Genomic DNA, 27,500 nt, shown 5'->3' with positions numbered 1-27,500 from the left:
ATTTTACCCTGAACGAACTACAGTGCAACACATGATGGAAAATACACACTATTGTAATTAAGCTCAGTTTATTAATAGCAAGCTTATATTAAATTACAAAATGAACTGTTGCAAGCAACTTGAAATGTGAAGTTTCAGCAGCGCATTATTGTGTAATACCGTAAACATAATACCGTAAACACAGGGAATGTCACGGTTCTAATACCGTGGACATTTTATACCGCAGTTCACGGTTTTACGGTATACCGTCTAATCCCTACTCTTAATCACCCCCTTTCTCTCTCTTTGCCTGCGAGATCATCAACCACTGTAAATTAGATGAGTCCCACACTTTCTTTTCTGTCTCTCTCTCTCTCTCCCCCTCCATCTCTTTCTTTCCCTCTTCCCTCTCTCTCCCTGGTATGGTTTGTGTCAGGAGCTCAGAGGCTTATGAGGGCAAAACAATAGCTGCAGTCTTTGTGTGTATGAGAGCGAGAGAGTCTGTGTGTGTGTATGAGAGAGAGAGAGAGAGAGATGGAGAGGGAGGGCAACATCTTCATAGTCACAGGAAAAGTGCAAAGTATTGTAATATATGCACAGAATATTTACATCAGGATGTCTCAGATGAATGACTAGTTATAATTTATCATGAAGGTATTATGCAAATTCCAAATTTACTACATTGGGCTTACCGCGGCTGATTTGTGTGTGTGTGTCTGTGTGTGTGTGTGTGTGTGTGTATGAGAGAGAGAAAGAGAGTGTGTGTGTGTGTGTGTGTGTGTGTGTGTATGAGAGAGAGAGAGAGAGAGAGTGTGTACGTGGATGTGTGTGTGTGCGCGTGAGAGAGAATGTGTGTGTGGCCCACCCAGGGGCCTGGCAGCAGGAGCCGTTTACAATCAACTGCCTACACTTCCTCTCCTGTCCTCTCCTCTCCTGTCCTCTCCTGTCCTCTCTTCTCCCCTCCTCCCCTTCCCTCTCCTCTCTCTCTCTCTCTCTCTCTCACACACACACACACACACACACACACACACACACACACACACACACACACACACACACACACACACACACACACAGCAGGAGGGTTCCAGTAGCCTCAGCCCTAATCCCTGTAACCTCACCACTGTGGTCTTGCCTCCCGGTCCTCTGCCAGCCGTTCTCCAGAGCGGTCAGAACCGGGTCGACCACACCATGAACACCTCTCTGCTCCAACTCGGTCAGGAGACCTTCGCCCGCCGCACGCCTGAGCATTCTTTCTCAGATGCGGTCGGTTGGGCTTTGGACCACACCGTGTGTGAACACCTCTCCTCTCGAGTGCGGTCGGGACTCGGCAGTAAGGCCACAGTTCGCATTTCTAACTTTCACTTAGGCCTCCCGTCTCACTCTCTCTCTCGCTCTCTCTCTCTCTTTCTCCCTCTTTCTCCCTCTCTCTCTCTCTCTCTCCCTCTTTCTCCCTCACCTGCTGCTCTGTGGACAGACAGCTCCTCTTTTTTTTTTTTATGCTAACATGAGCCTCAGGAGATGGATGGCGCTCCTTCACACCTACATTGGGTCAGGTAGCCTAACTGATCATCTTTCTAAGAGTTCTGGTGAAACATTGGAGTGTAGAATGATTTATTCTCAATCCGATATTACCTTTTAGAAATAAAAATGTGTTTTCTCTTCTTTTCATCAACTTGTGGCTTCACACACACAGTCGAGATGAGCACAAGGTCAAGGCTCTTAATGACTGGATGGATGAGATAGTTGAGGCGTTAAGAGCTTTGCTCAAGGGCACAATGGTAGGAAATCCAGCATTCTGCCACCAATTGCCGTTATTTTTTTCCCTTAGTGCCCCGCTTGGGAACCAGCGACCTTCTAGTTAAAGATCGAACTCCTTAGCCACTGGGCCACCTACAGTACCTAATGTATGCATGTTCAGGGGTGGCATGTAGCTCGAGAGGTAGAGTGTCCAGCTGGGGATCGGAGGTCCCTGGTTTGATCCCAGCTCCTGGCAGTGTGCCGAAGTGTGTCCTTGAGCCCCCAAATCGCTCACGTGTGACACGGTGGCGTAGGTCCTGCAATGGTACTGTCCCTTCTACACGGTGGCGTAGTACCTGCAATGGTACTGTCCCTTCTACACGGTGGCGTAGTACCTGCAATGGTCCTGTCCCTTCTACACGGTGGCGTAGTACCTGCAATGGTCCTGTCCCTTCTACACGGTGGCGTAGTACCTGCAATGGTCCTGTCCCTTCTACACGGTGGCGTAGTACCTGCAATGGTCCTGTCCCTTCTACACGGTGGCGTAGTACCTGCAATGGTACTGTCCCTTCTACACGGTGGCGTAGTACCTGCAATGGTACTGTCCCTTCTCAACAAGAAGGTGTGCACAAGGTTTCCTCTCAAGAACCCAATACGAAAACATGGAGAAGAACAGATCGCTAACTCTGTCCTTCCCTGACAGAGGCAGACAGGAGCATTTGGATTGGTTCCTGGGCACGGCTCACAATCTTCTTCTTCTTCGTCTTCGTCTTCGTCTTCGTCTTCTGTTGTCTAGTCCTATTCCCATTAGGCAGGACCAGCAGACCATGGACATACAGAACAGGGCAGAGGAGTGGCAGAACAGCCATTGTTATTACTCCTCTTTGGGTCTGTTGCACAGCTTGACAATGCTCGACAAGAGCAACAACGGCGTTAATCCCCCCCTTGGCACTGATCTGCTAATCGTTAGTCCCCTGCGGCTCTCATTGGACCAATCATTTTTTTACTCAGAGAAGTTTCATGGATGTAGCGACACCAGACCAAGAATCAATGAACTTCGGTAGAGTGGGCAGATTGGAAGGTCTGGACCCATCCCTAATAATGCTCTATTTGAGCCTGGCCACCATGGAAAAGCCCCGTACACAGCCTGTTGTCATCAGACACATCTCCCCCAGAACAACTGTCTTTCATTGTGATGCTCAAATCTTGGCTTACAGTATGAATTTTAAAAAAACAGTCTCCACATGCCCCAGTATTGATTTCTCATGCATTCCAAGCCTGCTGGATACACATTCTGTATAAACAACATTCTTTGGACATTCAATAATGAGACCTTTTTTGCGTGGCTGTAAGCCAGCACACCTAGTATAGCGTTTGTCCGGTTATCACTCCGTGACGGTCCTCTCTCCGTTACTCCGGACAATGTTGGCCTGCATTTCTCTGTTGGCACCACAAGAGGCAGTAGTCCCAGCCAGGGGTCGAAGTTAACTTTTTAGCTCACCAGCCAAATGTCTGGTACATTAAAAATTGTACCCGCCAAACCCTTTTTTTTACCAGCCAAAAAATAACATTTACATAAAGCCTTTTTATGTCGTGTAGACAGAGTGCATTTAATCTGCATAATAACGGTGAATGGTGAGTAAAAACAGTAGTCAGAGCAGATTCCTCCTCCACAGCACAGGTGGTGTTGTAGTCCTGTCCCACATTGAAATTATTGATCTAGTGAGTAGCCAACCCATTGTTAAATAACAAACTACAGTACTAAGCTATTCCATAGGAATGAGCCTATAACAACACCAGCTGGGCAAGCTGACTTTGCTAGCTACCTAACCTAGCCCTAATGATATTGTACTGCTCGATTGCTGTGCAACATATCAACTGACCAGTTGTTAAAAGGTATTTCACAACACTGGTTATTCTGGCCAGCAATGTCAAATATATGTGACGCTTGTTTTGGCTGTCTGGCACAATATGGTTAGCTGCATTAGCTAGCTAACGTTAGCTAGTCACGAGACAGCCCCAGTCAGCTAACGTAGCATAGCTTTAGATGACAACAAGTTTGCTTGCTGTGAATAGTCTACATACGTTGGTTCACCTGTTAACACAACCGAAATGTTAGTCAATTAGTAGCCTAGTAGCTTTACCTCGCAGGCTAGAGATAGGCCCCCAAATAATTTTACAACTCGTTTAGTTCGATGCACAACAAGCAGATCCACCGAGTGCTCTTTTCAAGCACTGTTCATTCACTTGTGCGCTCACTGCGCTGTATGAGCCACCCAGGCTGATCTTACTTGCGCTCAATGCCCATATTTATTTTTATTAATTTAATTTATTTGTAATTTTTTGCAGAAATGTTGTCCGTGCTATATCCACAAAGGCTGATATTATGTTAAGCACTGAACCATCAATGCTGATATTTTGTTGCAAAAAACGTCACCTGCCAAAGTGTCGGATGGCTTCCAAAACATAAACGCCAAATGAAAAATATACCCACATTTTGCGCTTGGCAGGTGTTAATTTTGAACCATGGTCCCAGCACACCTAAATCAAGAAGGACACCAAAATCAACCCGCCGATCTCCACTGCACAAGTAGAGTAGTAGTAGTAGTATTAGAGCACTGGACTCCCAGCCGGGAGACTGGGGTTCAAGGCCCCGGTGGGGATGACTTTATGGGACTATACCCCAAACCTCCACATGTTCATCCTTTCACTCCAACCTTTACCCCTTGCCTTATAGGTCAGATCATGTCCCAACCCCAACCCATATTCTAACCCCAACCCACACTAGGGACTGGAAGAAGGACACCAAAACCAACCCGCCGATCTCCACTGCACAAGTAGAGTAGTGGTCAGAGCATTGGACTCCCTCCCGGGAGACCGGGGTTTAAGGGGGTTGGGGGATGACTGGGGATGACTATATCAGTGTAACGGCTTTAGCCACTGACCACATCCATTAATGTTATGGAAGCTGCTGCTAGTTGTTGTGAGCTCATGAGCTAACTGGCTATCCCGCTCTCATTGTGCTGGATTAGCATTGGAAGCATTGGAACTGATGTGTCCACACGACAAGACCTTAATTTATCAGACATTATTTCATGACTAGGCATGACTAGCTTCCGTCCTACCAGCCTACCAGCCACGCACATAAGCCAGGCTGGGCCTGGCCTGGTTTCTCTCCTTTCCTGCTGCTGTTTTCTAAGCACAAACAAGGATACAGATACAGGATAGAATGATCCTCTTTTTCTCTCTTGCTCTCTCTCTCTCTCTCACACACACCATTCTCTTTCCCCATCTCAGGTTCTCAAGGCTGGAGATGGTGCACGTTGGTTGGACATGGTGTTGGTGCTATAGGATGGAGATGGTGTTGGTAGGATGGAGATGGTGTTGGTAGGATGGAGATGGTGTTGGTAGGATAGAGATGGTGTTAGTAGGATGGAGATGGTGTTGGTAGGATGGAGATGGTGTTGGTAGGATGGAGATGGTGTTGGTAGGATGGAGATGGTGTTGGTAGGATGGAGATGGTGTTGGTAGGATGGAGATGGTGTTAGTAGGATGGAGATGGATTTGGTAGGATGGAGATGGTGTTGGTAGGATAGAGATGGTGTTAGTAGGATGGAGGTGGTGTTGGTAGGATGGAGATGGTGTTAGTAGGATGGAGATGGTGTTGGTAGGATGGTGTTGGTGTTGGTAGGATGGAGGTGGTATTGGTAGGATGGAGATGGTGTTGGTAGGATGGAGATGGTGTTGGTAGGATGGAGATGGTGTTGGTAGGATGGAGATGGTGTTGGTAGGATGGAGATGGTGTTGGTAGGATGGAGATGGTGTTGGTAGGATGGAGATGGTGTTGGTAGGATGGAGATGGTGTTGGTAGGATAGAGATGGTGTTGGTAGGATAGAGATGGTGTTAGTAGGATGGAGATGGTGTTAGTAGGATGGAGGTGGTGTTGGTAGGATGGAGATGGTGTTAGTAGGATGGAGATGGTGTTAGTAGGGTGGAGATGGTGTTGGTAGGATGGAGATGGTGTTGGTGTTGGTAGGATGGAGATGGTGTTGGTAGGATGGAGATGGTGTTGGTAGGATGGAGATGGTGTTGGTAGGATGGAGATGGTGTTGGTAGGATGGAGATGGTGTTGGTAGGATAGAGATGGTGTGAGTAGGATGGAGATGGTGTTGGTAGGATGGAGATGGTGTGAGTAGGATGGAGATGGTGTTGGTAGGATGGAGATGGTGTTGGTAGGATGGAGATGGTGTTGGTAGGATGGAGATGGTGTTGGTAGGATGGAGATGGTGTTGGTAGGATGGAGATGGTGTTGGTAGGATGGAGATGGTGTTGGTAGGATGGAGATGGTGTTAGTAGGATGGAGATGGTGTTGGTAGGATGGAGATGGTGTTGGTAGGATGGAGATGGTGTTGGTAGGATGGAGATGGTGTTGGTAGGATGGAGATGGTGTTGGTAGGATGGAGATGGTGTTGGTGCTGTAGGATGGAGATGGTGTTGGTAGGATGGAGATGGTGTTGGTGCTGTAGGATGGAGATGGTGTTGGTAGGATGGAGATGGTGTTAGTAGGATGGAGATGGTGTTGGTAGGATGGAGATGGTGTTGGTGCTGTAGGATGGAGATGGTGTTGGTGCTGTAGGATGGAGATGGTGTTGGTAGGATGGAGATGGTGTTGGTGCTGTAGGATGGAGATGGTGTTGGTAGGATGGAGGTGGTGTTAGTAGGATGGAGATGGTGTTGGTAGGATGGTGTTGGTAGGATGGAGATGGTGTTGGTGCTGTAGGATGGAGATGGTGTTGGTGCTGTAGGATGGAGATGGTGTTGGTAGGATGGAGATGGTGTTGGTGCTGTAGGATGGAGATGGTGTTGGTAGGATGGAGATGGTGTTAGTAGGATGGAGATGGTGTTGGTAGGATGGAGATGGTGTTAGTAGGATGGAGATGTTGTTGGTAGGATGGAGATGGTGTTGGTAGGATAGAGATGGTGTTGGTGCTGTAGGATGGAGATGGTGTTGGTAGGATGGAGGTGGTGTTAGTAGGATGGAGATGGTGTTGGTAGGATGGTGTTGGTAGGATGGAGATGGTGTTGGTGCTGTAGGATGGAGATGGTGTTGGTGCTGTAGGATGGAGATGGTGTTGGTAGGATGGAGATGGTGTTGGTGCTGTAGGATGGAGATGGTGTTGGTAGGATGGAGATGGTGTTAGTAGGATGGAGATGGTGTTGGTAGGATGGAGATGGTGTTAGTAGGATGGAGATGGTGTTAGTAGGATGGAGATGGTGTTGGTAGGATGGAGATGGTGTTGGTAGGATGGAGATGGAGTTGGTAGGATGGAGGTGGTGTTAGTAGGATGGAGATGGTGTTAGTAGGATGGAGATGGTGTTGGTAGGATGGAGATGGTGTTGGTGCTGTAGGATGGAGATGGTGTTGGTAGGATGGAGATGGTGTTAGTAGGATGGAGATGTTGTTGGTAGGATGGAGATGGTGTTAGTAGGATGGAGATGGTGTTGGTAGGATGGAGATGGTGTTGGTGCTGTAGGATGGAGATGGTGTTGGTAGGATGGAGATGGTGTTGGTAGGATGGAGATGGTGTTGGTAGGATGGAGATGGTGTTGGTAGGATGGAGATGGTGTTGGTAGGATGGAGATGGTGTTGGTGCTGTAGGATGGAGATGGTGTTGGTAGGATGGAGATGGTGTTGGTAGGATGGAGATGGTGTTGGTAGGATGGAGATGGTGTTAGTAGGATGGAGATGGTGTGAGTAGGATGGAGATGGTGGTAGGATGGAGATGGTGTTGGTAGGATGGAGATGGTGTTGGTAGGATGGAGATGGTGTTAGTAGGATGGAGATGGTGTTGGTAGGATGGAGATGGTGTTGGTAGGATGGAGATGGTGTTGGTAGGATGGAGATGGTGTTAGTAGGATGGAGATGGTGTTGGTAGGATGGAGATGGTGTTGGTAGGATGGAGATGGAGTTGGTAGGATGGAGATGGTGTTGGTAGGATGGCAGCCCTGTCACATTGTGTGGAAGAAATGGGAGGTGGGCTTGCAGACAACATTGTGTCTGCTCTCCTCAAGATGTGTGCATGACTGGGAATAATCTGTCTCTCTCCCCCTCTTTCTCTCTCTCTGTTTCTTTCTCATTCTCTTTGCCTGCCCCTTTCATCTCTGAATGTATACCCATGTCTCTCTCTCTCTCTCTCTCTCTCTCTCTCTCTCTCTCTCTCTCTCTCTGTCACAGACACACACACACAAGGGTTGTTTTGGCTCAGACAGCTCAACATGGCCCGAGGGGAGAGGGGGTTTGCCGCTGCCGCGGCGCGATGTATACGTTACAAATGAAAATATTAATGCTCTCTGCCAGCACTCGCTCCGGCTACGGAAATGTGTCTCACAGACACTCGCTCTCTCACTCACACACACACACACACACACACACACACACACACACACACACACACACACACACACACACACACACACACACACGGGCCCTCAGCCTCCTGCCAACAATAAGAAAGCTTGTTTAATGTGTCTCAACGCTTTGTTGATCCCAATCTGTTGGCTTTGTTGTTTTTGTGAATGGCTCTGTCTCAGCCCTGTATTAATCTTCCCTCCATGTTTACCGCAAAGTGTCCGCGCCATAACTGGGGATTGTCATGCAAACTGGTTCCCGCCCTTCCTCCCTCCTACTTGGCCCGGTTCTGGAGGTGGACTAGATGGGTTCTGGCCCGGTTCTGGAGGTGGATTAGATGGGTTCTGGCCCGGTTCTGGAGGTGGATTAGATGGGTTCTGGCCCGGTTCTGGAGGTGGATTAGATGGGTTCTGGCCCGGTTCTGGAGGTGGACTAGATGGGTTCTGGAGGTTGTCTGGTTTTGGACTGGTCCTGGAGTTGGACTAGATGGCCTGGACTCTACTATGAGGGAACGGAGATGCTTGGCAGAGGCGCCTTCACTGTTTACAGGCCCTACTGTGGGGTTTATGGTGGAGTGATGACACACAAACACGCACCACACACGCACAACACACGCACACACACACACACACACACACACACACACACACACCCACACACACATACACAACCTCCAGTTGGCTAGGCAGAGTGTTTGTGTTCTGGGCCTCCCATTCCTAGATGGCTCAGGTTGTGAGTGTGGAGAGACGCCGTGGGCCTGGCATAGACAGCTGATTTCTAGGTTCCTCTGGGCTGCTGGCTTGTTTTGGCCCCGTCGGGTCAGAACAGGGTTACATTCTGAATCACTATTAGCATATTCTCTGGCGACGCGCCACAAAACTGCCCCCAGGCAGGATGGATGGCTCTCATTTCTGTTTTTGTAAGGTAGTGACGCACTTACACGTTTCTATGAAAGTGGTTTTCTAAAGGACTGCGATGTTTGGGTTGGAGCAGTGGGTAGAGTGGTGCTGTCCAGTGTAAGGTGGTCTGGTCTGAATCTTTGTATTCAGCTCAACCATTTCTTCATTTGTCTTCAGTTGGTGTCAGGTAGAGTGTGTAAGAGAATGCTGTACGTGTGTGTGTGCGCTTGTGTGTGTGTGGCTCCAGGTTCTCTTGTTGCGTGAGTGAGAAAATTCTGCCACAGGAATTCCGTCCTGGACTCCTCCGTCCAGCCAATCACTGCTTCTCATTAGCCCAACCTCAGCCAATGGCCTGCTGCCACACCTTTGCCGTCCTCTGGATGTTGTTGTCTGGTTGTTGTTTATTGACGTTGCTAGGCTCGTGTTTTGACTCCGGAACAACATTGGTAAACCTTGAAAGCGAAATATCATAGCATCTGACAACTTACACACGCACACACACATACACTCAGAGAAACCCCAGGTCAGGAGAGTTATGGTTCAGGTTGGGCCAGGTCTATTTTTTTGGCTCCAAACTTTCCTTTATCCTCTCAAGGGGAATGAACCCATGATGTTTGGTAATGTATGCATTTTTACCAGTATTTTGGGGGTTGGAGACAGACAGCATTAAGACAACAGAGTAGCATTCCCCCAGAGAACAGTCCCTTCCCGCACGCCTACTCACTGACTCCAGCCAAAATACCTCACATATTTAACCTCCTCACTTGTCTTGTTTTTGGAAGGTTATGAAGAGTATAAAAAGTCCAACATTCACTACATCTTATACTATAAAGAGAGAAATTGATGTATCTGTGTGTCTGTCTGCCTGTCTGCCAGTATCCAGAATATCTCCACAGCCCCACAACCAAATATGCTATAAATCACCAGGTCGAAACTAGAGACCATGAGTAATTATGCCAGAAAGAATGACCAGGATTTGTAGCTCAAGCCTAGCTAGCTAGCTTCTTAGGGCGTAAGACCTACTATGGATGCCTACATGAAGTTGATACACACAATGCTTTTGTCATCCTGTGTGTGTTTCATCTGGCGCGTCGGCTTATATCAATGTATCATGCAGCCATGAAATGATCTAAAACACAGCTAGCCAGCAAGGCAGCTAGCTAACATTCTATTGAACAACCCTGTTTGGCTGTAGATGCTGTATCTTGCTAGCTCACCATGTTGTCTAGCTGTGTTTTAGATAATTTCATGGCTGCATGATACATTGATATAACCCGACGCGCCAGATGAAACACACACAGGATGACAGAAGCATTGTGTATCATTCTTGTAGGCATCCATAGTAGGTGTTGTGAGGAGATAAGAGTGGAGCACGGCTGTGTAGATATATAGTGTGCATGCATGCCTGTACTCAGTGACCTGCTGTGTGTGTGTGTGTGTGTGTGTGTGTGTGTGTGTGTGTGTGTGTGTGTGTGTGTGTGTGTGTGTGTGTGTGTGTGTGTGTGTGTGTGTGTGTGTGTGTGTGTGTGTGTGTGTGTGTGTGTGTGTGTGTGTGTGTGTGTGTGTGTGTGCGCGCGTGTCCTGGTTTGGTTGATACAGACTACCCAGGATGCATTAGGCAGGGCCAGAGATAATATAAATAATACATACAGTCCTCAGCCTCTGAATAAATGAACACCCAGGAAAAGAGAGGAGTATGAGGGAGAGCAAGAGAAACTGAGAGGCTTCCGAGACCTCAAGAGGTACAGGATGTTTTGTGTGTGTGAGAGAGATGGTGAGGGAAAGAGGGCGAAATGGGGAAGGAGAAAAAGAGGGAGAGAGAAAGAGAGAGATAGAACGGGGAAGAGAAGAAAGGCACAGTGAATCCCAGGTTTTATGGTGGTGTTCCGGATGTGAAAGAAGGACACAGTACAGCCTAACCCTCTCATGGTGCCTACAGTACCTAGTGGATTGACTCATGCTGTCTCCCTCTCTCTCCTCTCCTGCCCTGTGTTGCAGGCTCTGCAGCAGACCTTCTCCTTCCCTGAGGCCTTCCCTGAGAAGGACACCAAGCCAGCCGAGGGCTCTGCTGAGGAGATGCAGGAGAAGTTCATGGAGGACGAGAGACAGAGACAGAAACCAGACCCCCGCAGAGGGGGGGTCACAGAGTGGTTCGGCCTCTAGATAGAAACTAGGTGTGTATGTGTGTGTGTGTGTGTGTGTGTGTGTGAGAGAGAGAGAGACAGATATCCAATTGGGATAGAGGTGTACTGTAGGAGAACGGGCTTTGCGCGTACCTGCGTGTTTGCGTGCGTGTCAGAGATGTGGCAATGAAAATATTTGTGTAAGAGAGAATTGGAAGTGTGTGTGCTGTGTTTGTACTGTATGTGCGTGTGTGGTTGTGTGTGCATGGATGGTAGTGGTTGCTAGCCAGAGCCGAACCACAGAAATAGGAGGCTGGACTTAATCCAAAATACTGTTCCTCCATTACCTCAGATGAACTCTTCGGCATCCTCTTCTTCCTCTTCCTCCTGCCCTGTTCCATAAGAAAGGTTGCGTCCCAAAAGTTTAATGTGGAATACCTGCTGTACGCCCAACTGGATCAAACCCTGCCACAACAAACGTCTCACATGTCCAGTTTCTCTCTTTAACTGGGAAGCATTTTTATTTTATTTTATTTTACTTTGAATAAAAATGTGTATGCTTACTTTGACCAATGACAATGGAGATATTATTTCAGGCACACAACATATCATGTTTTTTGTTTCTTTCTTCAAACTATTCGTTATTTCAAGGAAACACCATTTACGGAGACCGAACTCTGAGGGAGAAAGTGTTCATTGTGGTAATGTGGGTTTGCTTCACCCCACGTCTGACAGTGTTTCTGTGTAAGGGGATATGTTGGAGGTCATTAAAGGTCACTTGTTAAGTTTCTTGTGCTTACTGTAGCTTTTCAGCTCTTCATCTGCTCTCTCAGCACTGCCTCTGTTACTACTGGCTCATCCAACACCCCCCAGTTTTGACTGAGTAAAGGTCTGTGGTCCAGTCCTGGCCGTGGGAGGACTAAGCTGTGTTATGGTAAGGGGTGAGGAGAGGGAGAGGGTTCTGCGTGAGACCAGCCTTTGTCTCAGGACTGGAGGGTTCCTGTAATCGTCCCCCAGCTGTGACCACTAAAACTGGGCTGCTAATACACAGGTCGGTCCCTGACTGGAGCTGGCTACCGCAGACCCCCAAGCTCCAGTCCTGGTCCCAGGCCCCCTATTCCAACCTCCGTTCCAGCCTCAGGAAAACAGCTCAAATCCCAGCACTATCCCCCGGCCCAGTCTTGCCCTAGTCCCAATCTCTGTTTTAATCCCAGGCCCGGCCTGCCCTAGCACTAGCGCTAGTTCCAGTCATCGCTGCGGTCAACCCACTCATCACTAAGGACAATGTCAATATTGATCCTGTTGGCCATTGTCTTGTGCCTGGAACCACACACCCCCTGCATAGCTATAAAACAATTTGATTTAGAACCAAACAAGCCCCCAAATCTCTCTCTTTCTTTCTTTCTTTCTTTCTTTCATTCTTTCTCTCTCTTTCTTTCTCTTTCTCTCTCTCTTTCTCTCTCTCTTTCTCTCTCTTTCTCTCTCTCTTTCTCTCTCTCTCTCTCTCTCTTTCTCTCTCTCTTTCTCTCTCTCTCTCTCTCTCTATTTGGCCTTCCAGAGAAACAGCTGCTGGAGAGAGAGCGACGGAGAGAGAGGGAGCCCAAATTCCTGTCCACTTTCCTCACTGCCTGAAGAGACCCCACATGAAAGTTGGGAAATCTAGCATTGGTGTTTGCCAAGCAGCAACCCCCCCCCTTCCTCTCCCCCTGCTCCTACCCAATAAAAAGCTGGGAGCACAATGTGTTTCCCCCAGTCTGCTGTCTGGGCAGCTGGCAGCCATTTCCCTGTTTGTTCACACAATGTTCCTCCTGCCTGTCAGACTGAGGACACTGGTGGAGATGGAGTTGGGGGATAGGGGGAGAGACCGGCAGCTATCCCACCAGGACCTTGTTACAGAGAACAATGACCTGTCGTGCCCCCGTAGGGCGAGCGCATGTTGGAGAGGAGAGAGAGAGAGAGGACAAAACGGATAAGAGGTGGAGTAAGGGGAGACCATATGGCCGGATTCATAGTCGACGCAAACTACATAAGCGCAAGCTTCGCAAGGCCACGCGAGATCTCGTTGTCATGCCGAAATTTGTCACTTGACGCAAGCAATAGTGCAATTCCTTGTGTTCCCACAAAACAAAACACAGAACGCAAGCTCTCGAGTCATGTTGGAGCTTGCGTTCACAACGTAGCTTGCGTTGTTTACGTCGACTATGAATCAGGCCTAACTGCACGTGTGGGGCTTGAGAGAAAAGGAGGATCATGGGAAAGGAGAGAGATGATATAGCTAGAAAGGTAAAGAGGCCATCACTGACATCCTCAGAGAAAATGCTGATCTGGCTCTAACCCTATCATCCCCTCTCTCTCGCCCCCACACACACTTTCTCGTGAGTCGTGACATGCTGGTCATGTTCCTGTCCCAACGCATTGGTTAATGGAATGGGGTTGAATATTTTAAACAGAACCCCCACTCTCCTCTTCCTCCTCTCTCTCTCTCTCTCTAGCGCTCTCCTCTTCCAGCCCTGCATTAGACGAGTTCACATGACCCTGTTTCTGCTGCTGCAGTCCAAATTTGGAACCTGTCCTCTCTTTCTTCAGGACCAGAATCAAGCAGAGGTGTCTGTTCTGTGGCCAGTTGTGCAGGGTTGGGCTGGACTGGGCTGGGCATTGGACTGGGCAGGTTTAGGGCTGGGTTGGGCTTGGCTGGGATGCCCTGGACAGGACTGGGTTGGGCTAGCCCGGGCTAGTCACCGTGTAGAACAGTAGTCTGCCGGTGTGTGTTCCAGCGGATCACGTACACATCCCAACACTACTCTCAACGCAAACTGAGCTGTGACTTAGGCTCTACATTTCTCTCTGTACATTCGATCAGCCCCAACAAGCGAGGCTTTGGCCAGTCACTGTGCTGACATCTCAGGGCCAGAGATGGGCTTACTATGGAACCCCAGACCTCTAAACCAGCCTGCAGGTCTGGATCTTGCTGATGGTCAGCGGGCATGGAGATCCATGGGGAGGGGGGAGTGCAAGGCTGGGGTCCTGGCAGGGAGGAGGCCACACAGACCCCAGTTGGACACCCAGTCTACCTGGCCTTGTGCCAGCGATGGAAGCACCGCAGGCAGACAAGCCCACTATTAATAGCTATTAGCTGCGTGGCGAATCTTCAGAGTAGAGCAGGGCCTCACACACACACACACACAATCAACAACTCAGGCGTTCACACAGATGCGAACTTCACACGTGAAACTCGACTTAAACACCCGCATTCAAGCTCTTGCACTTCGCTGCCAACTGTCTGCAAAATTACACACGCTCGAGCAGTTACACAATCACTTTCCCTTTCTCCCCCACGAGATCTCTTACACAAACTCTCTCACACACACACACACACACACACACACATAAGGCGTTTGAGTGTCTCAGTAGTGTTCGCTAAGACAACCGGGGTCGCCTGCTGAGGATTCTGCCGGCCTCTTTTGGACCGGGGCCATGTGCATTCCTGCTTCCCCAGGTTGCCATTGGTTCATCTGAGCTCAGCCTGTGCACTCTGTCACCCCATGTGTGTGAGACTGTTTGCTTGAGTGCACTGTTACTGTATGCGGCATGTACTATATGTTCTCTGTACTGTATGGGGTCTGTACTGTATGTTCTCTCTGTCGCACAAACATGTAGACACTTCACAGTACGTCTTTTTACTAAAGCCATGCGCACAACATAGATTTGCAATACATTATCAATATTAATCCTTTGATTCAAAATCTGGCAAACTTCAACCGTTTTAATTCTACCAGCTACCATGGAACTGAATGTAGTGGTGAGACAATGGCAGGTTGAATTGGTGAACTTTCCCCTTTGTCTTACCCCAGGGCATTCCAGGGGTGTTCTGTTCAACCATTGTTGCAGTATCAATTAGGATCAATTAGATCCATGAACAATAGAAGGCCCAATACCCTACTAGCTCCTCAAAGGAGAATAGGTTGTTGATGATGGGCTGTGATGTGTGTGTGTGTGCGCGGGGGGGGGGGGGTCCTATAGTTTTCATTCGCAGCATCTTTGTGTCTGTGGAAGAGCCCCCCCCCCCCCCTCCCCCAACAATCCATTACCCCTTATCTACAAACATCAATGCTTTCTACTGGTTGGGTGGTCCCTGTCCTCCATCTGCTGCTAAACACACATTCACATTTGAAACATGCTAATAATAATAATAAATAAAGAGAAGTGCAGAAGAGTGTGGAGGGGGAGGAGCACTTGTTTTGATGCACAGGAGAGAGATTTCGAGTGAGAGTGAGTGGACAGATAGATTGGTTAAATGGGTTCAATTGTCATAACAGAAATCAAGTGGAGCTGGAGTTGAGCACCCATCTGGAACGGGGATAGAGTCTGAGAACAGCTACAGCTGAAGCAGTTTGACTTTGAGAACTGTGCAGTCTACACACACACACACACACACACACACACACACACACACACAACCATTTGAAGTAGGACACAGTCTGTATTAGGTGTAATGGATACAGTGTGACATTGCTCTGAGGGAACGTCCAGACCGGAGGCTGTGCCCAAGCCAATTACATCCCTGATCCATTGTGCCTCGCTCCCAGGGTCTACAGTACCTGCTGCTGCTGCTGCTGGAGGTTTTGCTGGGCTGAGCTGGGCCCTGGGTCTACCTGCTGGAGGTTCTGCTGGGTCTACCTGCTGGAGGTTCTGCTGGGTCTACCTGCTAGGAGTTCTGCTGGGTCTATCTGCTGGAGGTTCTGCTGGGTCTACCTGCTAGGAGTTCTGCTGGGTCTATCTGCTGGAGGTTCTGCTGGGTCTACCTGCTGGAGGTTCTGCTGGGTCTACCTGCTAGGAGTTCTGCTGGGTCTACCTGCTAGGAGTTCTGCTGGGTCTACCTGCTGGGAGTTCTGCTGGGTCTACCTGCTGGAGGTTCTGCTGGGTCTACCTGCTAGGAGTTCTGCTGGGTCTACCTGCTGGAGGTTCTGCTGGGTCTACCTGCTGGAGGTTCTGCTGGATCTACCTGCTAGGAGTTCTGCTGGGTCTACCTGCTAGGAGGTTCTGCTGGGTCTATCTGCTGGAGGTTCTGCTGGGTCTACCTGCTAGGAGTTCTGCTGGGTCTACCTGCTAGGAGTTCTGCTGGGTCTACCTGCTAGGAGGTTCTGCTGGGTCTACCTGCTGGAGGTTCTGCTGGGTCTACCTGCTAGGAGTTCTGCTGGGTCTACCTGCTAGGAGTTCTGCTCGGTCTACCTGCTGGAGGTTCTGCCGGGCTTAGCCGGGCGCTGGGTCTACCTGCTGCTTCTGGACTGAACTGGGCCTGATAAAGATCGACCTCTGAGCAGAGAGGAGAGGAGGCCGCTGGTCATCCTCCTAACGGTTGGAAAGGACAGCAGAGATGGGGAGAGGAGAGAGAGGGGGAGAGGAGAGAGAGGGGGATATCCAATGCATGCTTGGTGATTCTGACAGGGTTATTTGTCTGAGAATGCTGTGGTTTGTGGACAACATGGGCCCTGGTTAAACAGACATTGTTTGGGAAGAAGCAAAAAGCACCCATTGTTCATTGCTAAAAAATGCACATTGTGTTCAAAGGCAGGCACACAGGCAAACAGACAGACACACACACGCACGCAACACTTGTCAAACATTCAGTGAGCAAATGAGATTGGTATGAGAATGAGGTAACCATGGATGAGAATGGAGAGATGAAAGTAGAGTGTGAGAAAGGAGTATCGGGCCGTCTGAGGAGATAGAGATGTCAGTGCGAGTGCAGGGATGATGTGTGCCGGTCTCTCTCCATCTCTCTTTCTCTTTCACCATCTCTCTCCATCTGTCTCTCCTTTTCCCAACATCTCCGCTCAACGCCAGCCCCCTCGGCTGAGTCTCGCCCGCGTACGAGAGGCCGGCCGTCGGCCAACGCACGTCCGACGTCGAGCCAAACACTCCCAACGCTCAAGTTCAACTCGTCTGGCCTGCTCTCAACCGGCCAGGGCTCGACTGGTGTGGCCTGGGCTGCTCTGCCTGGGCTCTGGCAGCAGAGTGGCCTGGGTGGGCAGAGCAGATCAGAGGGGCCTCTGGGTGATTAAGGATGTGTTTGTTTCCCAGGCAGGAAGGCAGGCATGCGCTCTCCACAGCCCTGGGCCTACTGCAGGGGGGATGGGGAGAGAGCCAAAACAAACCGCTTTGATTGCCTCCCATCTGGCCTTGTGACCCTTGTCTTTCAAACGCTGGGCCAAAAGGAGGAAAAAGGGGTGAGCGGGGAGGGGAAGGAGTGGGGAGGGGGGTGCAAGGGGGCTGTGGTTGAGGTTTTGGGAGGGTAGGAGGGGGTCACTTGAGTTCTTGAACTAAGGGGCTGGTGCATGACCCTTAGCCCGATTAAGCTGGGTATTGGTGTGTGTTTGTGTGAGACTGTACATGTGTGTGTGTGTGGGTGTTTGGTGTGCATGCAGGCATGTGTGTGTGTGTGTGTACCACATACGATTGCATTACTTTCTGACTCTATAGCACCATACAGCATAAGACTGGGTGGGCATGGGAGCAACATTAAAAGCCCTTTCACTAATCAAGAACCCTGCGCTCTCCTCTTTGTACTGCCCTTCTTTAAGCGCCCATTGTTAAAGACGCAATCAGAGTTGTTGATAGTATAGTCAGACAGAGAGAGAGAGAGAGAAAGGGAGACAGAAGGAGAGGGAGAGAAATGGAGTCTTGTCGTCTGAAAGGTGGTGTGGTATGGTTCGGGTTAGGTTGCGGTCGCAGTCTTGAGAGAGAGAGAGCGAGGGGGAGAGGGAGCGGGAGGCGCAGGGGCGATGGAGGCGGAGCAGCATATACCCGCAGCATTCAAATGGAGCTCCCATTGGGAGGTTTTACGCTTCAAAATGGTTTCCTGTGACGTGGATTGTGTGTTTGATTTGCGCTTTGAGGGGTTAGTGTTATTCTCGGGAGGGGAGAATCTAGCACGCTCTCATTTCCGCACTACCAACAGCCAGCAGAAAGTTGGCGAGCTGAGGCAGAGGGACTGTAAAGACAGATTTTTCACTCCCTCCTTGTAAGAACCACATTTTTTTTCTTTCCTCCTCGTGTTTTTTATTCTGCTGAGGCCGCTCCAAGACTTACTCTGCATCTTGACGGATCGTTCTTAATAATTGGACTCGCTCGAACCCGGCTGTTTTCATGGTTCCCTGGCCTGCTGTGCCAGATTTTATGCTGATACTCTGCACAAAGTGAGAGATGATAGAAAGTCGGGCGTTGAAAAGGGAGAATGTAGATAACACACGTGCACACACACACACACACACACACACACACACACACACACACACACACACATACACACATATACAGTACTGTACACACATATACACGCATGCATGTATGCACGAATGCAGTTTCACAATTCTATAGCGGAGTGAAACTCCTTGGTACTAATTGCATACAATGGATACCGGATGGGCAGTAGGTGCAGCAGAAAGTGGTCCAGGTTGTGTTGTTGGTTCAGCTGGTGTAGAGAGCAGAGAGGGATGCCTGCTGTGCCTCTGCCTCGGAGATCAGAGGAGGCATACACACACACACACACACACACGCGCACACACACACACACACACACACACACACACACACACACACACACACACACACACACACACACACACACACACATATGTAACTGGAGCTAAAGCTGGAGCTGTTCTAGAGTTCTGGAGCTGATCTAGGTTCTAGATTTCTAGAGTTTTAGAGTTCTAAAGATGTTCTCTCTCTGTTTCTCTTTCTCTTGGCTGGCAGAAGTTAGCCCAGTGATTACCACAATGTTCTGGAACTGTTCTAGAGTTGGAGCCTTTCTTGAACTGGAGATACTGTACAGTACTTGAGGTATCTGGAGGTGTTCTAGAGCTGGAGAACCTTCTTCACTATAGAACTTTCAGAGGTGTCCTGGACTCCAATCACTAAACTACTGCTCACCGTAATAGAAATAAAGTTCAGGTTCTATGGGACAGTGGTCTAGGTAAGTTCCCTAGTTGATGCAGTAGCACACTAGCGGAGCAGCCTAGCAGCAGACCACCATCACTAGCCCAGTGTGTGTGAAGGCCCTCTACAGCCTGTATCAGTAGCAGAAAAATCAACACGACATGTTTCCATGGGGGGGAATACCGGTGGAACCCCACACCTCCCTCCATCATCAGCACTTTTCTCTCTCCCTCTGTCCTCCCTTCTTTATTTTCTTACAGTAAAGGGCGTACTTTATATGCCCTGCGCTCGTGTAAAAGGCCGATTATGGTAACAGCGTCTTCACTGTATGGCGCATATGGAAAAGCTAATAGCCACTGGCCAATTTTCATCCATGAAGTTATGTAAATAGCAGGGGTGGAATGAGTGGGCTTTCCCCATGAGCAGGGGCATAGCTGGGGCTGTGGGTGGTTAATATACCCCATCTCTGCCCCTCTCCCCACCTGCACCCCAAGCCTCTGTTAATGTTAACTCTTTCACTGGTGGATATCTACTCTATCCTTCGTGGTGATAGATTTGATGCTTGATGTGTGTGTGTGTGTGTGTGTGTGTGTGTGTGTGTGGTGGGGTGGGGGGTGGAGGGGGGGGTTGGGTGTGTGTGTGTGTGTGTGTGTGTGGTGGGGTGGGGGGTGGGGGGGAGGGGTTGGGTGTGTGTGTGTGTGTGTGTGTGTGTGGTGGGGTGGGGGGTGGAGGGGGGGGTTGGGTGTGTGTGTGTGTGTGTGTGGTGGGGTGGGGGGTGGAGGGGGGGGTTGGGTGTGTGTGTGTGTGTGTGTGTGTGTGTGTGTGTGTGTGTGTGTGGTGGGGTGGGGGGGGGGGGGGGGTTGGGTGTGTGTGTGTGTGTGTGTGTGCGTGCGTGCGTGCGTGCGCGCGTGCGCGTGCCAACCTGTGTATGTCTTTACTGTACTGTATGTGTGTGTGTGTGCTCCAGACTGTATGTGTGTGTTTCTTTGGCAGGTCACAGCGCTTCTCCTCCTCCCCACTTCAGAGTTCAGACTGATATCTGCTGTGGCGAGTGGGGGAGGACGAGGGGGACAGAGGAAGAGGGGGACAGAGGAAGAGGGGGACAGAGGACGAGGGGGACAGAGGAAGAGGGGGACAGAGGACGAGGGGGACAGAGGACGAGGGGGACAGAGGAAGAGGGGGACAGATGGAGAGGAAGAGGAGGTCATGAAAAGAGCTATCTAACTTTTAGTACCACTAAAGCCATAGGAGCAGGATACCTAGTGTACATACAACCACTTACAGCGCATCATACCCACACCCCCAGGATTATTTATTATAGCTATAGCATCCATCCATGTTATACTGTATAGAAAGGGTACTTATTGTGTTATTAGTGTTAATTCATAAACTTTGTAATTTTCGTAATTTGTAACTTGCAAATTGCAATTTGTAATAGAGTATTAGAGTTAATCTGTATCAAGCATAATCTTGGAGCTGGCAGCAACATTTCACTGTGACTGTACATTACTGTACATGTGACAAGTAAAGGAATCTCGAATCCTGAAAGAAGAGATGAAGAGGAAGTGGATGAGAGTTGAAGAGGAAGTGGAGGACAGATGGAGAGGAAGTGGATGAGAGTTGAAGAGGAAGTGGAGGACAGATGGAGAGGAAGTGGATGAGAGTTGAAGAGGAAGTGGAGGACAGATGGAGAGGAAGTGGATGAGAGTTGAAGAGGAAGTGGAGGACAGATGGAGAGGAAGTGGATGAGAGTTGAACAGGAAGTGGAGGACAGATGGAGAGGAAGTGGATGAGAGTTGAAGAGGAAGTGGAGGACAGATGGAGGGGAAGTGGATGAGAGTTGAAGAGGAAGTGGAGGAGAAATACTCCACCATCGACAGAACAGTCACAGCCCGGGGAAGATGAAGGAGAAGAACAGGCTCTGGCCCTGTTCCTATTCCGCCCCAAAGCAAATCGGTTGCTGATTGTCCACAGACATTTGTTGTTGGTGCTCCCCCGTACCAATAAAGCCCTGCGTAAAGCAGAGAAAGGGCCCTCCAGGTCTTGTTATTGTAATGGGAATACGTTTTTGACGGGATTTCGGGTCTCAGCACGAAAAACAACAACATGGGCCTAGGTCGAAGCGCCAGACTGGAGGCAGAAAGTTTGGGACCATGCCCTGGGCCTGTTCCATATGGACCCTTAGACCCTATGGCCTATAGAACCTATAATGTACCCTTCCCTTCTGTAGGCACTGTTGGGAGTGCAGGGCAGTAGTGTACTGTATATAGCTAGTGCTGGGCAGTAGTGTGTATAGCTAGTGCAGGACATTACATTACAGTCATTTAGCAGACGCTTTTATCCAAAGCGACTATGGATTACTAGAATAGCAATATAAAGTACAGTGCAATACAATAAAATACAATAAGTGCTTAGGAGGGAGGATTGTTGTAGTACTTCTTGAAGAGATGAGTTTTGAGCCTGTAGTGAAAGATGGGCAGCGACTCTGCTGTCCTGACGTCAGTGGGCAGTTCATTCCACCACTGTGGGGTCAGGACAGAGAAGAGCGGTGACCGTGTCGATCGACCGCAGGGGCCTCGGAGTCACGGGGCAACCAGTCGCCCCAAGGGAGCAGAGTGTAGCGGTCGGGAGGGGGTGTAGGGTTTGACCATGGCCTGGAGGTAGGAGGAGGCTGTTCCTTTCATTGCCCTGTAGGCTAGTACCAGAGTTTTAAACTGGATGTGAGCTGCTACAGGGAGCCAGTGTAGGGAACGGAGGAGGGAAGTTGTGTGGGAGAACTTGGGGTGGTTGAACACCAGGCGAGCAGCAGCTTTCTGGACAAGTTCCAGGGGTTTAATGAATGATGCCGGGGCTCCCTCTTCTTCTTCCGGCTTTCGTTGAGAGCAGACGCTTCTGCTGCTTGCTCCTGCTCTTGTATTGCATTTTGTATGTCGCTCTTTCTTCCTTTTTATGTGTTATCTGTATTGTAAAGCGCTTTGTCCATTTGTGCTGTGAAAGGCGCTATATAAATAAAACTTACTTACTTACTTACTTACCCAGCAAGGAGGGAGTTGCAGTAGTCCAGGCGGGAGATGACCAGGGCCTGGATGAGTACCTGCGCCGTTTCATCATTGAGGAAAGGGTGAATCCTCCTGATGTTGTAGAGCATGAATCTGCAGGAGCGTGTGACGGATGTGACGTGCGGAAAATGACAGTTGGTCATCCAGGGTCACACCCATATTCCTTGCAGTCCGAGTCGGGGTCACCACTGTGTCTTCAATGGTGATGGCCAGGTCCCGGTGCGGGCAGCCCTTCCCCGGGAGGAACAGCAGCTCAGTCTTGAACAGATTGAGCTTGAGGTAATCACTCCAATCCACTCTGAGATGTCAGCCAAGCACCCAGCTATGCGTGTCTCCACTTGTGTATCAGAAGGGGGAAATGACAGGACCAGTTGAGTGTCATCGGCATAGCAGTGATAGGAGAAGCCATGCGAGCGAATGACAGAGCCCAGAGATGTAGTGTAGAGGGAAAACAGGAGAGGACCCAGGACAGACCCTTGTAGAACCTCCAAAGTCAGACTACGCGGTTCCAACATCGACCCTCTCCATGTCACCTGGTAGGAGCGGCCCGTCAGGCAGGATGCAAACAGGGAGCGTGCAGAGCCAGCGATGCCTTTCTCCTCGAGGGTGGAGAGGAGGATCTGGTGGTCTACCTTATCAAATGCTGCTGACAGGTCTAGGAGTATCAGTACTGAGGAGAGAGAGTTCGCTCTTGCGGCATGGAGTGACTCCGTCACTGCAAGGAGGGCGGTCTCTGTCGAGTGGCCAGCCTTGAACCCGGACTGGTGGGGATCTAGAAGGTCGTTGTAGGGAGGTAGTGCAGGGCAGTAGTGTGTATAGCTAGTGCAGGGCAGTAGTGTGTATAGCTAGTGCAGGGCAGTAGTGTACATAGCTAGTGCAGGGCAGTAGTGTGTATAGCTAGTGCAGGGCAGTAGTGTATATAGCTAGTGCAGGGCAGTAGTGTACATAGCTAGTGCAGGGCAGTAGTGTACATAGCTAGTGCAGGGCAGTAGTGTACATAGCTAGTGCAGGGCAGTAGTGTACATAGCTAGTGCAGGGCAGTAGTGTATATAGCTAGTGCAGGGCAGTAGTGTACATAGCTAGTGCAGGGCAGTAGTGTATATAGCTAGTGCAGGGCAGTAGTGTACATAGCTAGTGCAGGGCAGTAGTGTATATAGCTAGTGCAGGGCAATAGTGTACATAGCTAGTGCAGGGCAGTAGTGTATATAGCTAGTGCAGGGCAGTAGTGGACATAGCTAGTGCAGGGCAGTAGTGTATAAAGCTAGTGCAGGGCAGTAGTGTATATAGCTAGTGCAGGTCAGTAGTGTATATAGCTAGTGCAGGGCAGTAGTGTATATAGCTAGTGCAGGGCAGTAGTGTATATAGCTAGTGCAGGGCAGTAGTGTACATAGCTAGTGCAGGGCAGTAGTGTATATAGCTAGTGCAGGTCAGTAGTGTATATAGCTAATGCAGGGCAGTAGTGTATATAGCTAGTGCAGGTCAGTAGTGTATAGCTAATGCAGGGCAGTAGTGTATATAGCTAGTGCAGGGCAGTAGTGTACAGTATATAGCTAGTGCAGGTCAGTAGTGTATATAGCTAGTGCAGGGCAGTAGTGTACAGTATATAGCTAGTGCAGGGCAGTAGTGTATAGCTAGTGCAGGGCAGTAGTGTATAGCTAGTGCAGGGCAGTAGTGTATAGCTAGTGCAGGGCAGTAGTGTGTATAGCTAATGTAGGGCAGTAGTGTGTATAGCTAGTGCAGGGCAGTAGTGTATAGCTGGTGCAGGGCAGTAGTGTGTATAGCTAATGTAGGGCAGTAGTGTGTATAGCTAATGTAGGGCAGTAGTGTACATAGCTAGTGCAGGTCAGTAGTGTATATAGCTAGTGCAGGGCAGTAGTGTATAGCTAGTGCAGGGCAGTAGTGTATAGCTAGTGCAGGGCAGTAGTGTGTATAGCTAATGTAGGGCAGTAGTGTGTATAGCTAGTGCAGGGCAGTAGTGTATAGCTAGTGCAGGGCAGTAGTGTGTATAGCTAATGTAGGGCAGTAGTGTGTATAGCTAATGTAGGGCAGTAGTGTACATAGCTAGTGCAGGTCAGTAGTGTATATAGCTAGTGCAGGGCAGTAGTGTGTATAGCTAATGTAGGGCAGTAGTGTGTATAGCTAATGTAGGGCAGTAGTGTGTATAGCTAGTGCAGGTCAGTAGTGTATATAGCTAGTGCAGGGCAGTAGTGTGTATAGCTAATGTAGGGCAGTAGTGTGTATAGCTAATGTAGGGCAGTAGTGTGTATAGCTAATGTAGGGCAGTAGTGTATATAGCTAGTGCAGGGCAGTAGTGTATATAGCTAATGCAGGGCAGTAGTGTATAGCTAGTGCAGGGCAGTAGTGTGTATAGCTAGTGCAGGTCAGTAGTGTGTATAGCTAGTGCAGGTCAGTAGTGTATAGCTAGTGCAGGGCAGTAGTGTACATAGCTAGTGCAGGGCAGTAGTGTATAGCTAGTGCAGGGCAGTAGTGTATAGCTAGTGCAGGGCAGTAGTGTATAGCTAGTGCAGGGCAGTAGTGTATAGCTAGTGCAGGGCAGTAGTGTATAGCTAGTGCAGGGCAGTAGTATATAGCTAGTGCAGGGCAGTAGTGTATAGCTAATGTAGGGCAGTAGTGTATATAGCTAATGCAGGGCAGTAGTGTATAGCTAATGTAGGGCAGTAGTGTATAGCTAGTGCAGGGCAGTAGTGTATAGCTAGTGCAGGGCAGTAGTGTATAGCTAATACAGGGCAGTAGTGTATAGCTAATACAGGGCAGTAGTGTATAGCTAATACAGGGCAGTAGTGTATAGCTAATGCAGGGCAGTAGTGTATATAGCTAATGCAGGGCAGTAGTGTATATAGCTAATGCAGGGCAGTAGTGTATATAGCTAATGCAGGGCAGTAGTGTATAGCTAATGTAGGGCAGTAGTGTATATAGCTAATACAGGGCAGTAGTGTATAGCTAGTGCAGGGCAGTAGTGTATAGCTAATGCAGGGCAGTAGTGTATATAGCTAATGCAGGGCAGTAGTGTATAGCTAATGTAGGGCAGTAGTGTATATAGCTAATACAGGGCAGTAGTGTATAGCTAGTGCAGGGCAGTAGTGTATAGCTAATGCAGGGCAGTAGTGTACATAGCTAATGCAGGGCAGTAGTGTATAGCTAATACAGGGCAGTAGTGTATAGCTAATACAGGGCAGTAGTGTATAGCTAATACAGGGCAGTAGTGTATAGCTAGTGCAGGGCAGTAGTGTATAGCTAATACAGGGCAGTAGTGTATAGCTAATACAGGGCAGTAGTGTATAGCTAATACAGGGCAGTAGTGTATAGCTAATACAGGGCAGTAGTGTATAGCTAATACAGGGCAGTAGTGTATAGCTAATACAGGGCAGTAGTGTATAGCTAATACAGGGCAGTAGTGTATAGCTAATACAGGGCAGTAGTGTATAGCTAATACAGGGCAGTAGTGTATAGCTAATGCAGGGCAGTAGTGTATATAGCTAATGCAGGGCAGTAGTGTATATAGCTAATGCAGGGCAGTAGTGTATATAGCTAATGCAGGGCAGTAGTGTATATAGCTAATGTAGGGCAGTAGTGTATATAGCTAATACAGGGCAGTAGTGTATAGCTAGTGCAGGGCAGTAGTGTATAGCTAATGCAGGGCAGTAGTGTACATAGCTAATGCAGGGCAGTAGTGTATAGCTAATACAGGGCAGTAGTGTATAGCTAATACAGGGCAGTAGTGTATAGCTAATACAGGGCAGTAGTGTATAGCTAATACAGGGCAGTAGTGTATAGCTAATACAGGGCAGTAGTGTATAGCTAATACAGGGCAGTAGTGTATAGCTAATACAGGGCAGTAGTGTATAGCTAATACAGGGCAGTAGTGCATACTGTATATAGTTTCCATTGTATCCTTCCATCAGTCATTGTATCACAGGTCAAGGAGAGGAGTATCATATCATAAGGACAGTAGAAAGTGTGTAAGAGGATCGGGGCTGAGGATAGATCTGGGGCTCTCCCTACCCCCCCCCCCCCCCCCCCCGGCCCTGCCCTGTCCTGGTACTCTCTCTCTCTCTCTCTCTCTCTCTCTCTCTCATAAACATTGGCCCGCGCTCCAAGAACTGGCCCGGGTCTGGGCCGTCTCACTGGGACACAAACAAAGGGAGGGTCCACACAAGTTTAAAAACAAATCTAGAAGGAGTTTATAAAGAGACCACACAACAACATCACAGTACACTAATCTATTTGTAATTAAAAAGTTTATCCGCGATGTCTTCCCTCAGACAACAACAAATCCATCCTTTTTGTTGATATCATGGCCTGTTTTCCTCTCTGTGTTGTTCCTGTAATAGTATCTGTTTGTGTTTGAGTGTGTGTGTGTGTGTGTGTGTGTGTGTGTGTATGTGTTTGTGTGTGTGCGCGTGCATGCATGTTTGTTTGTATGTATGTGTGTCTTGGTGTGTGTGAAAGAAAGAGGAGGGAGAGAGAGTGAAAGAGAGAAAGCAAGAATGAAAGAGAAAAAAAGGAAGAAAGAAAGAAAAGAGAAAACATAGAAAGAAAAGGACTCCTTCCTCCGTCATTTTCCTCAGAGCAGGCCTGAATATTTGGCCCAAAACACAATGAAAGGCTCATGGAGAAGAATAGGAGTTGAACGTCATTGACTGCTTTTCTGCGTACACAGGTATGTGTGTGTTCGTCAATCTCCCTGACCTACTGCTGGGCTGTGCAGAAGATGCAATGATAACATTATGACAACGACGATAATGATCGTGGGTCACCTCAATTCATAACCTCTATTCATAACTTCATTCATAAAAGTCACACTCCTCACATACTCATGGGAGACGCTCCCTGAGGTTATATAATGTATGACTGTAAGTGTTTGTGTCAGAACGGAAAGATCTGGAAGCTCTTCTGGTTAGGAGTCCCTGTTAGATCCATGTCACTGGGAGATGTGGGGGGGGGGGCAGTTACATGTGGAGATGTAGGGAGGGAGAGAATTTGGAGAGGAGGAGGTGTAGGGAGAGAGTTTGGACAGAGGAGGAGAAGGACGAGGTGTAGGGAGAGTTTGGACGGAAAGGAGGTGTAGGGGGAAGAGTTGGGAGGGGGAGTCGGGAGGAGAGAGGGAGGAGGTGTAGGGAGAGAGTTTGGACGGAGAGGAGGAGGTGTAGCGGTAGAGAGAAGGAGGAGGAGGTGTAGAGGGGAGGGGGGAGTCAGGAGAGAGAGTTTGGATGGAGAGGAGGAGGTGTAGGGGTAGAGAGAAGGAGGAGGAGGTGTAGAGGGGAGGGGGGAGTCAGGAGAGAGAGTTTGGACGGAGAGGAGGAGGTGTAGCGGTAGAGAGAAGGAGGAGGA

At 49.1% G+C, this 27,500-nt stretch overlaps 1 protein-coding gene across 2 annotated transcripts in view; it reads left to right on the top strand.

The window, feature by feature from the left end:
• The window catches only part of mrpl23 (mitochondrial ribosomal protein L23), a 71,997-nt gene that overhangs the window by 33,428 nt on the left and 11,069 nt on the right, over window positions 1-27,500 (top strand). The window contains exon 5 of one of the 2 annotated variants that reach the window (XM_084452687.1): window positions 11,027-11,893. The exons of the other annotated variant lie outside the window; for it this stretch is intronic. Within the exon in view, the coding sequence (XP_084308813.1) occupies window positions 11,027-11,191 (165 nt within the window). The 3' untranslated portion in view covers window positions 11,192-11,893. Of the gene's footprint in view, window positions 1-11,026; window positions 11,894-27,500 lie in introns of those variants that run through there. 2 annotated transcript variants of the gene reach the window in all.

This window comes from Borostomias antarcticus (genome assembly GCF_949987555.1).
Source record: "Borostomias antarcticus genome assembly, chromosome: 18".
Classification (NCBI taxonomy): Eukaryota; Metazoa; Chordata; class Actinopteri; order Stomiiformes; family Stomiidae; genus Borostomias; species Borostomias antarcticus.
Note: the sequence above shows the minus strand (reverse complement) of the source record. Positions and strands in the feature narration are given on the sequence as shown.